The 14,925-nt window shown below is 39.4% G+C and overlaps 1 protein-coding gene across 4 annotated transcripts in view; it reads left to right on the top strand.

The window, feature by feature from the left end:
- Positions 1-14,925, top strand: part of Opa1 (OPA1 mitochondrial dynamin like GTPase) — a 73,762-nt gene that overhangs the window by 49,852 nt on the left and 8,985 nt on the right. For all 4 annotated transcript variants that reach the window (XM_028753760.1, XM_028753758.1, XM_028753759.1 and 1 more), the window contains 3 exons: positions 2,209-2,325; positions 3,097-3,190; positions 3,584-3,694. In XM_028753760.1, the coding sequence (XP_028609593.1) occupies positions 2,209-2,325; positions 3,097-3,190; positions 3,584-3,694 (322 nt within the window). The remainder of the gene's footprint in view (positions 1-2,208; positions 2,326-3,096; positions 3,191-3,583; positions 3,695-14,925) is intronic.

The raw sequence follows: 14,925 nt of genomic DNA, 5'->3' as shown, positions 1-14,925 counted from the left end.
ACAGTGTTTACAGTCAGTGTAGCTCAATTAGGAACAAGTAGATTTAGGGGAGAAATACGCATTTTAATATTTTATTGGATTGGATAAGACCTTTGGATCCTATCTCATTTTCCTCATTCCTGATAATAAATATGAGAATAAATTCTACATATTAGACCACCTTTTTCTTAGCTTCATAATACTTACTTGCAGCTTTTTTTTCCAGTACCCCTGGCTGAGTAAGTACCCCTGGCTGCCCTGGAACTCACTCTGTAGACCACGCTGGCATTGAACTCATAAAAACCATTTGCCTATGCCTCTGCCACCACCACCCAGCAACAGCAAATATAGTGGACTGAAATTTGTTAAGGGTTAACTTAAGGCCTGAAGAGACAGTTCGGCAGTGAAGAACACTTGTTCTCACAGAAGACCTGGGTCTGGTTCCTGGAATCATCTAACTAATATCCCTAACTCCAGTTCCAGAGTGTCTAACGGCCTCTGCAGGCTCATCACTCATGTGGTGCACAAACACATAAAAACAAAACACCCGTTCACATAAATAAAAAGAAAAGAAAAAATCTTTACATGAAACCCAATTAGAAAAATAAATCCAGTGAAGAAAGCAACCTGAAAACTTTCTATGCCACTGTAATTACTTTTAAAGATCTGCCTTTATGTCTCTGGACTTACTTTAAATTCTGCCTGAGGTCAGGACAGGAAACCTGGTGAGAACCTAACTGCTTAAGCTGCTGTACATGTTACATTATCTATACACTGAACGTGAGATTTTTAGTTGGATATAGATCTGATTTGTCTACATGGTCCTAACTCTCATTACTAAAAGTTCATGAAGCTAGGTGTGGTGAGTTCGAGGCCAGCCTGGTCTACAGATCATTTTCTAAGACATCCAGGGCTGCACAGAAAAAACCTGTCAGGGAGTCAGGGAGAGGGGAGGCCATGCAAATTGAGCACCCACCCTAATTCAACAAAGGAAAATAGAAATGCTCCAAAACCTGAAACTTTTTCACAAGAAAATTCTTCATGTGACGATAATTCAGAATGCAGGTACACAGTATTGTAGTACATAACATTATTTTTTAGACTATGTGTGTAAGACATATGTAAGTGAATTTTGTGTCAAACCTTTATCCTACCTCCAAGTGTAAATGTAAATATTCCAAGAGCATCCCACCCAAAACTCCCGGGTGCAGGACCGTCTGGTCCCACAAGCTCTGTGTGCTCTGACACTTCTAATCTAACGACACTTAGGTTAATGCAGTGGTGGTTAGAAGTACTCTCTTAGAAGCAGAGTGGAACAGGTCGCTATTTTCTGCAGACAAGAAAGTCTTAATTTGTTGGGGTTTTTTCCTAGTTACATCTGGGATGTCAGGAGGCGTGGCCTCTCAGCAGTTGGATTGTGTTACTAATACTGCCCCCTTTAGTAATTAGTAACTCAATTGAGATAACTCAAGCTTTCTTCATCTCCTGGATGGGGTTGGTATGTGTTCTGCCTACTAGCATTATTGTTGTCACTAGATGTAACAAACAGTACATGCTCTGGCAGACGATAGTGCCACAGAGGTATGGACCCTGTTGTTGTAACAGTGCAGCTTAATAGAAAGGATTGCTTCCTGACTGTTGTCAGTTGGTGGACACAGTCTGAGACAATAGTCCAGGTCCTAACTCTGCCCTTAGACAAGGTTTTTAGACTCTTCTCGCCTTGCCTTCCTCACTGCTAGCTAGGCAAAGATCATCCCTTACCAACCTACTCTGTACAATGAGTACAGTTTGAATGTAGTACATGCTTGCTTAGAACTTTGTAGATTTTGAAGTGTGTAAACTAATAAATCTAATACCTGACTTGAAAAATTATATAAGTGATTTAAAGCTATTGCTTTCAATTAACTTCTTTTTAAGACATAATTTCTTTGTGTAGCCTGTGTTGTCCAGGAAATAGCTCTGGACCAGGCTGGCCTCAAACCCACCTGCCTCTACTTCCTGCATGCTGGGGTTAATGGAGTGCACCGCCACTGCTGGGCAACAGTCTTTTCTGCTCTGTTGTTTGAGACAGGACTTCTCTCAGCCCTTCAACTTGATCTGTAGACCAGGCTGGCCTCGAACTTGGAGATCTGCCCCTCAGTTAACTTTTAAAAGTAAATCTTGTATACAACTAACTTTTAGTGGTCAACAACATATATTATAATATTGTTTTTTCTTTTCTCGTTTTAGATTAAGGATACTTGGCATCAAGTTTATAGAAGACATTTCTTAAAAACAGCTCTAAATCATTGTAACCTTTGTCGCAGAGGTTTTTATTACTACCAGAGGCATTTTATAGATTCTGAGGTGAGGTTTCACAAAGAAAAAGAAGTAAATTTTACTAATAATTGATGAAAGATGGTAAGGTAAAACATAAACTTCAGCTGCACTATGAATTTTAAACCCTTGAGCATCTGGAAGAAAAGAATGTGTAACTTATAAAGAATAAGTTTATCTTTTATCTTGTTAGAGATTTACCAGCTTAGCAGTAACTGACTTCTATGTGTATCATCAGAAACTGTAAGAATGTGGAAAAATATAATCTCTTGTACCCCAGAGTGACTGCGTGTACCCCAGAGTTTTGTGTGTATATTTAAGAAGAGGATGTGTATAGCATAGCCATTGGCATGTGCACTGGGGACAGTATAGTAATACTACTTTACGATGCATTTTTTGTGTCATAATTATTTTCTCACATCACTGAAATCTTGCTTTCTCTAAAAGAACTGGAAGTTCTTGTAATGGACCTAGCTCTCATACCTTTTAAAGTAACCCCTAGGTGGCAGCACACTTATGCCTTTTGACATTTTCTCATAAAGAAAAATGTTTTAAAATAGGCCTTGAAAAGCTCTGCTAATCAGTGTTGTTACTAAACTGAAGCTTCTAAGTGCTTTTCTGGGTTTATTTCAGCCAAAAGAACTGTGTGTGTGTGTGTGTGTGTGTGTGTGTGTGTGTGTGTGTGTGTGTATTAGATAAGCACTGATATTTTTACTAAACCTTAGGAAATAAGTTCTATGTAATTAATACAGGCTTTGCTTTTATATTTCATCTGATCTTCTTAATGGTTTACTACTCCAGCTGGAGTGTAATGACGTGGTCCTGTTCTGGCGAATACAGCGCATGCTTGCTATCACTGCCAACACATTAAGGCAGCAACTTACAAACACTGAAGGTAAGATAACTCCAAAAACAGCTTGATTAGAAAAACCTTAGAATCATAATTTGCTTTGAAATATTAATTTAAAAATAAATTACAGTTAGAAAATGATAGGGATAAAAGATGCTACAAATCTACTTCCATGAGATAAAAATTATAATAAAAAGAGTGGCGTCTTGAGCATTGCTCTGTGTTTTTGAAGTTTGTGTGTCTGTCTGTTATAGCTTAAGAACATGTCATCCTTAGACTGTGGCGAAGGTTTATGCTGATAAATGTACTAGAAAATGAGAAATGTGAATTCAAGGGAATAACTAACATGGTGATGCTTAATTTTCATTGTATCAGGAAATTTTTCATTCTATAAGTTCATAAAAACTGCTCTTCTGGGTTTTTGTTTACTTTGAACAGTCAGGCGGCTGGAGAAAAACGTTAAGGAGGTGTTAGAAGACTTTGCCGACGACGCTGAGAAGAAGGTTAAATTGCTCACTGGTAAACGAGTGCAGCTGGCAGAAGACCTCAGTAAGTCTTTTCTCCTGCCCCGGCTTCCTCGGTCCCCGCCACGTTCTCACGGCTCCCACTTAATCTCAAGCTTAAAGAAAAGTTACAGCTACCTATGAAGAATTGGTTTTATTCTGAATTGTTAAAATAAGACATTGACCTAAAATCTTATCACTCCAAATACTTGAATGTGTGTTTCCTAGGAATGTGTGTTTTCTCCTAGCAACTCTCAAAATCAGAGTGTCACTGTAGCTAATCCTTAGACCTCATTCATCACATAACACAATGTTCCGGCTCACTCCCTAACAAAACTTGCGTGCATGCTTGCTTACTTACTTTCTTCCTTCTTTTTTTGTTTTAGAATGGTATCTTGAAATCAAGGTCTGAAAACTAGATATACTTGTTAGTGAAATATGAGTTCTTGGGTCTTCTCAGTAGAAAGGTGTGTGTGTGTGTGTGTGTGTGTGTGTGTGTGTGTGTGTGTGTGTGTACATGCATACCTACTCCTAATTTTGTGTATCTATTGAAGACTCTTAAGTAGATGCTCACTACTTCCAAGTTGTATACAGTTCTATCTGGTTTGTTCTTGACTTTGCTCTTTTCCATACTTGTCATTCTAACAGTGTGGAACTAGCTTCTAGAATCCTTCACATAGTTAACTTATTTTGATCAATCCTCTGAATGTATAACCAAACTTTGCTGCCACCCCCATTACACAAACGTTCTTTTCATCCAGCTTGGAATCTTAGCTGTCCTATACCAGACCACCACCACAGTGCCTTTCCTTCTGCCATGTCCCCTTTACTTTGCACGCTGTGGCATCCTATGAGAGGCTAATCTTTACAAATTCCTTTCCCCAGGTTCATGGTCTGACCTTCGTGTCAGAGATCTCCGCATCCCATCTTACCCATATTCTCTCTCTCACTTATCTCCTGTGGGTCCTCTCCTCTGAAGCCAGACCAGGCTTTCCTGGAAACTCTTCATCATGCTTGTACTCCAACCCCTACATCAGGTTACCCCACACAGATCTGCACCATGGGACCAGGCTGCCATCACCCTGCCAGCCCTGCTTGGGATTTAGGCCTATAGCATCCCATCCACAACCTTGCTTGTTGGAAACATGTTTGGTTCTTAAAGGCTGGTAACTTACTAGCATGGATACTTGCTTGGATCTTTGAGAGCCCAAGGTGATCAGAGACACATTAACATATTATGTAACTCTTGGTAGTCAACACTCTGAGTCTAGCTAGTTATAAGCGTCTCTTCTTTGAGCTTATGAAACTGTTTTTTATTTTAGAATGTACTTAAATTTATATGTTTTCTGACATAAAAGAAAACAAACACTGAGTAGGAAGAAGGTCTTCAAGGCGGGGAACAGTTTTTAAGTTGAGTTGATAGTTCTGTAGTCGGTCACAAAACTGTCCAGAAGAGCCAGGCAGGGTTTCTTCCCTAGTTTTGTGCCTGTGCCTCAGGCCTGCTCTCCCTTTCCCATCTGCACCGCCCCATCCTGGATTTCTCTTTCAGGTTATCTGTGCTCCCATTGCTTTGTCTTGGCACTCTTGCTTTATTCTTTCTTCCTTCCTTTTTTAAATGTATATATCTCATTTTACTAATTTCCATTTCTGTCATATTTGGCTGTTTCCTGCCTCTTTGGAAGGATAGTTAAGTTTGTGCTGCTGCAGAAGCCCTGTATGCAAGCCTGGTTCACTATTCATCTGTTGTATCTTACACAGTGAATACTCACGGAGCTTCAGTATTGGTAAGATGCCTATTGTGGTGATTCACAGGAAGTCCATTCAGCAAGCATTTGGAAGCTCCTAACTTATAATTCCATGCTTAGTATGTATAATTTCTGCGTCCTTTGGGATATAGCTATCAGACTGAATTAATTCAATGAATTTTTACCAGCTTCTATATTTTTAAGTGACAGAAAATTGATGTGTGTGTGTGTATGTGTGTGTGTGTCTTTTAATAGAACCTGCACACTCTCATTACTCTCTAGTTGTAATTCGATTATTTAAAGAAAGTATATTGTTAACTCAGATATGTGTTCTGCCAAGCTAAGTTCCACGTTCTGGTGATTTTCCTAAGTAAACAGTCACAAGACCCCCTTGAAGTGATTTGTGACTTTTGGGGAAATAGAGTTATGGTGTTAATGTTCCAAATAATGTCCTTAAAAGCCGGGGTTCACCCATGACTCAGCATTATCAGTCACACTAAAGGAGATGAGCCATGACTGCCCGTGGTTTAAAGTCCTGAACACCCCTCTCTGTACTGTTTCTCTTCGATCTAAGGATTGGGAATATAGTCAGGGATGCTTCCAGCCAGACTACTCTCTAGGGTTATTAGTCACGACTGTATTCTAGGGAACAAGGAATCTAGTATTGCAGATGCATTTGGGATATAGTATAGAGATTTATACTGTGCAGTAAAGAGATTTAAGTATAAGATCAGAGTTGTGAATAATGGTGTCACGTAGAGTTTACTAAAATGTTGGTGACATTCATGTTTGCCAGTCATAAATTTACCTAGTTTTCAATCATTCATCACTTTGGATATTTACTAACTGATTGTTCATTAAAGTACAGTTATAAGTAGTGTGTCATCTCTACCAAAGTGAAGCAACAAGACACAGTTAGGAAGACCAAAGAAATGGGAATAAAGCCCACGTCTGTGTCAGGAGGCTTGTTGACAGAAATCAGGACTCTTGGACACACAGTGGTGTTTATAGCTGAATCATGGGAAGGACAGGATAAGCCTGGGACTCTTTAGAGTAAAAAAAAAGGATGTATTTAATGTGTGACATGTCATTATCACACAACACAGGCACTGTTTGATGCTGCCTCAGGTAATTCAGACAGTGACATATTGTAGCTTATTGAATGAAACATAAATCTGTGAATTAGGAATTATATGGGCAGAGGGATGAAATTAGTGGTGAGGAATAGAATGTTTATCTTACCACTCAAAATAGCTCAACAGAAAAGACCTATTATTAAGATTGTTTTAAAAGAAAATACCTGTTAATTTTAAAAGGTAACTGTATCATGGAAAAAAATCTGAGTAGTCACCACCTGATTCATATGGTCAAATCAAAATTCTGTGCCACTTATGGAATGCTGTTTTTACTAAAGATAAATGGCTTTAGATGTGGTGGTACATCAGAAAACTCATAGGTAAATATTGTCTACAGAAAAGCTGGCCTGGGGGCCTCAGATACATCAAAGACAAGGCAAGACTGAAACAGTAGTCCAGACTGAGAGCAACCAGTCAGAAATGCAGTCTGTGTCTTAGAAGACATGATTGTTCAGTTGCGATTTATTTAAGGGAATATAGTTGCTTCCAGCTGTATACATCAACATTTGATGTGATGAAGCCTAATCACATAAATGTTTCTAGAGAGATGATGTTTCTGTAGTGTTGTTACAGCATTTCGGGGGAGGGGCGGGGGTCTGGCTTGTTTCATGATGAAACAGGAAAAGAAAGTTTGTTTCTAGCTAATACAAGATCAGTGTTATGTGAAAACACAGAAAATGGGACTCACAGACATACTCTGAAGATGTCCAAAGACAGAGTACCTTATGGGACACTTAAGTGAGATACACACTTCATCCTCCTGCCTCAGTTCTAGTCACAGTTTCTCCCCACCATGTATAAACAGCCCCTGTGTCCTTTATGACAATCTTGATTTTGTAGTAAGAACAAACTCAACAGATTCTAGTGTCTAAATGGAGAACCAACTGTGAAGATAGCTATTTGGACTGCATGTGAATTTTTTTTAAGATTTATGTATTTCATATGTGTTAGTGTTCTGTCTGTGTGCCAGAAGAGGGCATTAGATGGTTGTAAGCCACCATGTGGTTGCTGGGATTTGAACTCAGGACCTCCAGAAAAGCAACCAGTGCTCTTAACCACTAAACTAACTCTCTAGCCCCAACCTATGAAATTTTTAGTAGTGTGCCTATCTATCAAAATAAAGTTCTTTTAAAATTACTTTCTTCTAGGTGGCAAAAGTTGTCCTTTCTATAATGTTTGATTTTATGATTGTCACCATATTAAAAAAGAGTGCTAACATTCTGAGATCTGTTTTTCCCACCTTGGATATTTAATCCCTGCTCACACTAACACTGGTTAAGTTTCCTTAGTACATGGTGAGATGCTTTTACTTAACTTGTGTCCACTGAGACCCGAGTTATGCTTTGTTGTTGTTTTGGAACAACCCTGGCTGTCTCGGAATTCAACAGTCCACCTACCTCCGCCTTCAGAGTGCTAATATTAAAGGTGTGTACCACCACCACCTGGCTTCAAGTTACACTTTTTATTCCTTGTGTTTGCACACTCATTAATAGCCAGGAGTTAAAGGAATGCTAGCAATCATTCATTTAGACAGCTTGTTCTGAGAAAGGATTCTTTTCCCACTTCTATTACAAGTTTCTAACTCTGTGTAAAACATGAAGTTGTTTATGGATATGAGCTGATATTTGTGTGCTTGTCTAGAGCCTGGGGACTGCTTTCCATAAGTTCTCATTGGGGGTCTCTACCACAGCCCTGTGGAGTAACAATAGTTATTTTCCTCGTAATAAAAAATAGAGGCTTAGAAACACATAGTATCTGATTTGATAATTCTTTTAATTTATTAGAGGACAAAACTCAAGGCTTTGGAAAGTATAATTGTATACAATTACCCTTTGTATTGGGATGTGTACATAGTGGTATGTCAGAGAGACAATATCAGCAGTGATGTGCCCTTTTCTTATCCTTGGTCCTTCCTGTCACAGAAGGAGCTTTGAAAGTGAGACTTTTACTCTGTAAAAACATCTAAAGAAATACCATATATACACGGTGAAGTCATGCATATGAAGTCAATAGATGAACCGAAGGAAGCCTGTCTTTATTTGACCTGTAAACCTTCTCCAGACTTCCAGGTCCCACTATAATCAGAGGTGCCCAAAACCTGGATGTTTCCCCCCTTGCTGGTCTCAAACTCTGTGTATCTAAGACTTTGAACTTCATGCTCTCAACTTCCTCCCACCTACTGAGTGCTCAGAGCAAGGGTTCCAAGTGGAATCCACCAGGGCTTTGCCTATGCTCAGCAAACTCTCCCAACTGAACCACAGCCCCAGGTCCCAAACTAAAGAGCTCTTCAGTGTGTTGTGTTCACACCTGAGTCCTAAGGTCCAGCCATGAGATACACTAACTCTTTCCATTTTAACTGGCTGTTACTCAAACTTTTGGGGTTTTGTTGAGCAGTATTAAGAGTGTTGAAATATTCTCTACCAAGTTTCTGTATATTTCTTCATATTTACCAATATGAACATAAAATTTAAATATTTGAAATATAAAAACAATAATAAATTCTGGCTATCATTGTGCAGGCTTATTGTAATGGTATAGTTGAATGGCGTTCATGTTAAAAGCAGTGAAATCAAAGTGACTGTTAATTTAGAATTTTGCAATATCCCCTTTCCCCACCCCCAGTTAATCTGCTCTGCTGACTGCCTCTGCCCTACACGAGGTGGCAACAGCTGGCCTTTTTACCAGAGCTCAGAAGGATTAAAGAGCAAGAGAACAGTGCGTGCGTGCGTGCGCGGCCTCTTGCCTCTGTTGACTGTTCTTTATTGTTTGATGCCTGAGCATCTCCCAGACAGCAAGCAATTGTTACTGGAAACTTAGAGTTTGTTTCTCTTGAGCACGTACAATGCTGTTCGGGCTCCTCTTTGTGTTTCTTCACGTTCCCAGCCTCCTCTTATCCGCCATCCTGTGCTTTCTCTTGATAATTAGAAAGGAGCAAGGATACAACCTTTGTATCTTTGGCTGTGTAACACTCACTTGTGACGATAAAACTTGGCTATTGAGACTACAGATATGAAAGAGTTTTGTCTCTGAATTACTGATATTCAGCAACAGAAGTCATGTTTACTATGAGAACTCTGCTTACCATGGTTAATATTATTTAATGACAGAAAACAGATGCACTTGTTCATTTTAAAATTACGATGACACAGGGAAATAACAGACAAGTACTTCATTTGCAAGTCCACAATTAGAAACTTAGCAAAGCCGCCTAAGTCTACAAAGATGCTTTCAGTGACCTAAACACCATCCTAATTTATGGGATAGTTGTAAGAATTTCTTCATGCCATCTTAAATCTGAATTTAAAAGCAGGTGGGGCATAGCTATCAGAAGCATAGTTAGCTGGAGTGTTTGTATTTTACTGTGTTCAGAGAGGGAGAATGTGATGTGAGTCTGAGATTTAATTTCTGTTGATTACTTTGTCTTTCTCCTCTTCTCTGGTACCTGCTACTGTCATAGATGAGATCAGTGGACCTGGATGATGCGGGACTGAAACCACCCCACAACGCTTATTTATTCTCAATGTGGAACCTAAATTGCATGAAGCTCCCTGTGATTCTTGCCGCTCCCCACCTCCCCAACCCCAAGCATGTCCTGCAGCGTTTTTCTATTCACAGCAAGGCAATTTTCTCTTCATTAATTGGGAAAGAATAGCCAAATAACTTTTTCTGAAAATCGTATGTGATTGCCACAAATTTGTTAAGTCCTTTGAATTCCAAATGTGGTAGCAAGTCAATTTGTTTCTGTAGATTTAACAAAAGCAATCAGGTTTTTTTTTTTTAACAAAATTTAAGGGTGGCGTTGAGTTTTAGTACCTTGGTGCAGAGGGGGGAAAGAAAAGGGGGGACTGGAGAGATGGCTCTTTGTTGCTCTTGCAAAGGACCCAGATTCAGTTCCCAGTACTCACATCAGGCAGCTCACAGCTGTCTGTAACTCGAGCTCCAGGAGACCTCTCTTCTGGCCTCTGGGCACCAGACACACATGGTGCACACACAGACATGCAGGCACTTACACATACACATAAACAAAAAGAAAGAAAGTGAGGTCCAGAGTAGTCGGGTGGAAGGCATGAGCAATCAGGACTGTGATCCCCCGGGCTCACTTCTCCCTCAACCCTCTTGCTGTTTCTCCGGCTCCAATGCTGTTTCACCTTTCCTGGCTTCTGGCATAAAAGGCTTTGCCTCTTTTTTTCTTATGCCTTCTTCTAGGTCATTACCATGTCACCTAAACCAATATTGTTCCTCCTACCTGCTTACTTGTCTTCCCTCAGTGATTAAAAACATTGCCATGGTTGTGTAATTGAGCCGAAAGAATACTGCCTTTCCACTACATAACTGTAAGTCAGCCAAAATAATCATTCAGAGAAACTGCAGTCATGTCTATTATGATTGACCCACCCTAGCAAGGTGATTTGGTTCATTTATGAACTTATTATACCTTGTGTTATATATCACACATGGTCAGTGAATGCTCGATCTCTATTTTAATATTTTAATACTGATTTCATTTAGCCTTCTCTGGACTTCAAAGGGGGAGACTAGAGGTGCTGGACACCTTTCTTCTCTGCCTCATCAGAAGCTCTTGTTCCATCCCTTGGGAGCAGCTCACACTTGCTGTATTCATGTGGTACCAGCCACTCCCTTCCTGACTTTCTGTGGTCTGCCTTTCACAGTATGCAAGCCACTGATTTATGGGCTCCCCAGTGATTCCCTAATTGCTAGTCCATTGAATTCACCACAGGAAAGAAAAAAAAACTTTAATAATTTCCAACATTAAGAATTTAAGTTTATTGGAACACATTTTCTTCGGCATTCAAGTGTTGTGAAATGGTTATATCTAGATATATATGTTTGTACAAAGGAAAGATTAGTACTTTTTACTACAGAATAAACATTTCTGTTTTATGTTACTAGTAACTGTTTAAGACATCTTTTCTGGATAAAAGTTATTTTGTAAGTTCTGCCATTGTGAAGGTATCTTTCATACTAAGGTGAAAGTGACAGCAACTGAGAAAAACATAAAGAATCCGCTTTACCTTGGGTATGCACATATGAGGGTATGCACATATGAAGTAGGATCCATTTTACCTTGAGTATCACATATGAAGTAGGCTCTGCTTTGTGTTGTAGGCAGAGGTTTTAGATGATTAAACATTTATAAATGGTAATTTGTAAGTTATTCTTATAAATGGGGTTATGATTATAAATGAGAATAGTCAGCAATGTTATTTTTAATAATCCATGAATTGGATTTGTAATGAGAATTTTTGTTTGTTTTATTTTGAGGCAGGGTCTTTCTGTGTAGCTTTGACTGGCTAAGAGCAGGCTGGTCCTAAAGTCGAAGAAATCTGCCTGCCTCTGTCTTCCAACCCCAAGGGATAGGATTCAAGGGTTATGTAACCCCAACCAATGTTCTTTATCACTGTAAAGCACTGCTTCTCTCCTCCCTAACGCTGTGACCCTTTAATACAGTTCTTCATGTTGCGGTAACCCCCAATCATAAAATTAACTTTGTTGCTACTTCATAACTGTAATTTTGCCACTGTTATAAATCATAATGTAAATATTTGTGGGGATAGAGGTTTGGCAAAGGGGTCACAGCCCACAGGTTGAGAACCACTGCTATAAAGTGAGTTTATTTATGTGCTAGTATGGAAGCCAGGATACATATGTAAAACTAGAAGTTTTTCCTTTTCTAATACTGCTTATCATTTCCTTGGTGAGCATTATTAGAATGAAATAATAAAGGTAAACTTGGGGTGAAAGCTTTTCAAATTTTTCTTTAAAGATTATTTTATTTTTTATATGCAAGTGTTTTGCCAGCGTGTATGTAAGTGCCTAGTGTATGTGTGCATGCCTCATGCCTGAGGAGACCAAAGAGGGCCCTGGATCCCTGTACCTGGTGTTACAGACCACTGTAAACTGCCATGAGGGTCCTAGGAATTGAACTCAATCCCTCTTCTTTAGCCCCACTTTTTCAAATGTTATGTTTCTGTGTATTCTCTCCAGTTGGAAGATGGTAAAAACAGAATCTAGTAGTAGAGGTGCAAATCTAATCACAATATGTAATCTGCTGGCTTATGAAAGTATAGAAAGAAGAAAATCAAGCAAGGCATGACCAGATTTTGTGAAAAGGAGAACTTCCTGGCTTATAGACCCACTAGCAACACCCTACACCAAATATGGGAAATACACTTCTTTTTTTCTTCTGTTTTTTTTTTTTTTGAGATGAGATTTTACTATATAGCTTTGGCTGGCCTGGAACTGGCTGTGAAGATTAGGCTAGCCTTCAGTTAGTTCATAGAGATCCACCGACCTCTGCCTCCAAGGGCTGGGATTAAAAGCATGCACCACCATGCTCTTAGGGGTAGATGAAGACGTAGATTTAAGCCAAAAGAATTTTGTTATTTTCCTACTATATGTTTCTAAACTTTCCCTCCCAATAGGTACAGTACAAAATTTCCTTAAAATTTTCATCATTTAAACCAGCCATTGGTGGTGCATGCATGCCTTTGGTCCCAGCACTTAGAAGGCAGAGGCAGGCAGATCTCTGAATTCAAGGCCAGCCTGGTCTACAGAGCGAGTTCCAGGACAGCCTGGGCTACACAGAGAAATCCTGTCTCAAAAGAAAAAAAAAAATGCACCACTTTAATTATTCTGTTCATGAGAATGATGAGATCTATACATGATGTACTTGATTTTAAAAGTAAATTGATGTTTTTCCAAATAACATCTCCATGGTAGTAGGACTAGGAGACGTTGCATTGCCTACATTATGGCTCACCGCGGTACCAGCTCTGCTGTTGGAAGTCGCTGTGTTCTTCTCGTTTCCTGTTTCCACCATGAGTAGTCTATGGGAACACAGTGACGTATTGATGAACTGGGGAGTTTTCAAGCTTGGCAGTTTCACTTTAGGGAGATTATTTTTCCTCCTCTGTTACCATCCATGTACAAAAGACTCCATTTTATTTATTCCTTACACATCTCTCTGCTCTCTTCCAGTTTTTGTACTTTAAATTGTACAAGGAGGCTGCTATTTTTTATTTCACTTAAGTAAGTGAAGTGAATTCTTATCCCCTTTCTAAGACAGAAATTAAGACTGTTTTGCTTTGTTTTTAATCTTTTATCCCCTCCTTTTTGCACAGCTTCTTACTCTGAGCTGTGTACACAGCTCTGTCCTCAAACAAATTCTAGTAAGTATACTACCAGGAGTTAGGTTTTCGGGTTTTTAAGTTTTTTATTATTATAGAGGGCAATACATGCACATTATAAACACTGTCCCAACCAGAGATTATTACCATTCCCCTTGTAGCTCAGTAGACTATTGAGTGCGGCCTGGGGCAGTGTCTTGAGAGCTCTGGGTTATCTTCTCCGGCCCACATACTTTGAGTTCACTGTTAGTGCGTTACATCCAGCTTCTCATCTAGCAGGGTGGGCTACAGTTTACTTCCTTTTCTTTGTACAGACTTGGTTTTAAAATACTCATTCAGAGAACAAGCGACATTAATAAAACTAAAACTTCTGGAGAAGTTACTTTATAGAGTCCATGTGACCCAAAGGCCATGTTGTAACATACTGTGTAGTAACAGTCACTCTCCGAGAGTTGAGCCACCTGTTCAGGGTCCTGGCCTTCCTGTGTGTGCTTGTACCTTCGTCATGTCTTCCTTCTCCCAAGATGTCAAACTGTTTCCTCTTAAACATAGTGGATGGATCCTAACATGTAGTTCTAGCCACTGTTTTTTTCTTGATTCTTTCATACTCAGGATAAAATGTATGCATGCAGCCCTGCTTCTCAGAATCCACTTGTTTCTTCTGAATATTTTATTCTCATCGCTACTGAAATTTTTCCCATAGACTACTAAAAATGAAGAGAGAATAATTATGTAGGAATAGAATATATTCTGTTCAGAAATAGAGACTATTTCCATGTAACTGCACCATTTGTTAGTTTGGATTCTGTGTCTGGCTTGAAGCTCATCTGTCCTCAGGCTTGTGTAGGTGACAGAAGTCTTTTAGAGCTGTGTGAGGCCTGAGAGGAGGCATCCCACTTTGTTCATATTTAGAAACTGATCAAAAACAAAAACAAAAAAAAGAAACTGATGTTCGCTGTGGTTAATCACTTAGTCAGGTACGTGAATGGTTACGGTAAAGTGGAGGCTAGCTCTGTCAGCACCAGTGGCTTTTAGAGTCGCTTGGTGGTTCTCTTCTCCTGGGTCTTTGGTTTCTGTTTGTTAGTGGCCAGAACAGATTTGGCTTCTTATTTTGTATTATTAATAAGTGTTTCAGAGCTTGTTTTCTTAGTGAAACCAAGTATCGAGAATCTAGAGTTTATATGCACATATGCCCCCTTCTCTCTCTCTCTCTCTCTCTCTCTCTCTCTCTCTCTCTCTCTCTCTCTC

Source organism: Grammomys surdaster, unplaced genomic scaffold, assembly GCF_004785775.1.
Source record: "Grammomys surdaster isolate TR1022 unplaced genomic scaffold, NIH_TR_1.0 125956, whole genome shotgun sequence".
In the NCBI taxonomy this organism is placed as follows: domain Eukaryota; kingdom Metazoa; phylum Chordata; class Mammalia; order Rodentia; family Muridae; genus Grammomys; species Grammomys surdaster.
Note: the sequence above shows the minus strand (reverse complement) of the source record. Positions and strands in the feature narration are given on the sequence as shown.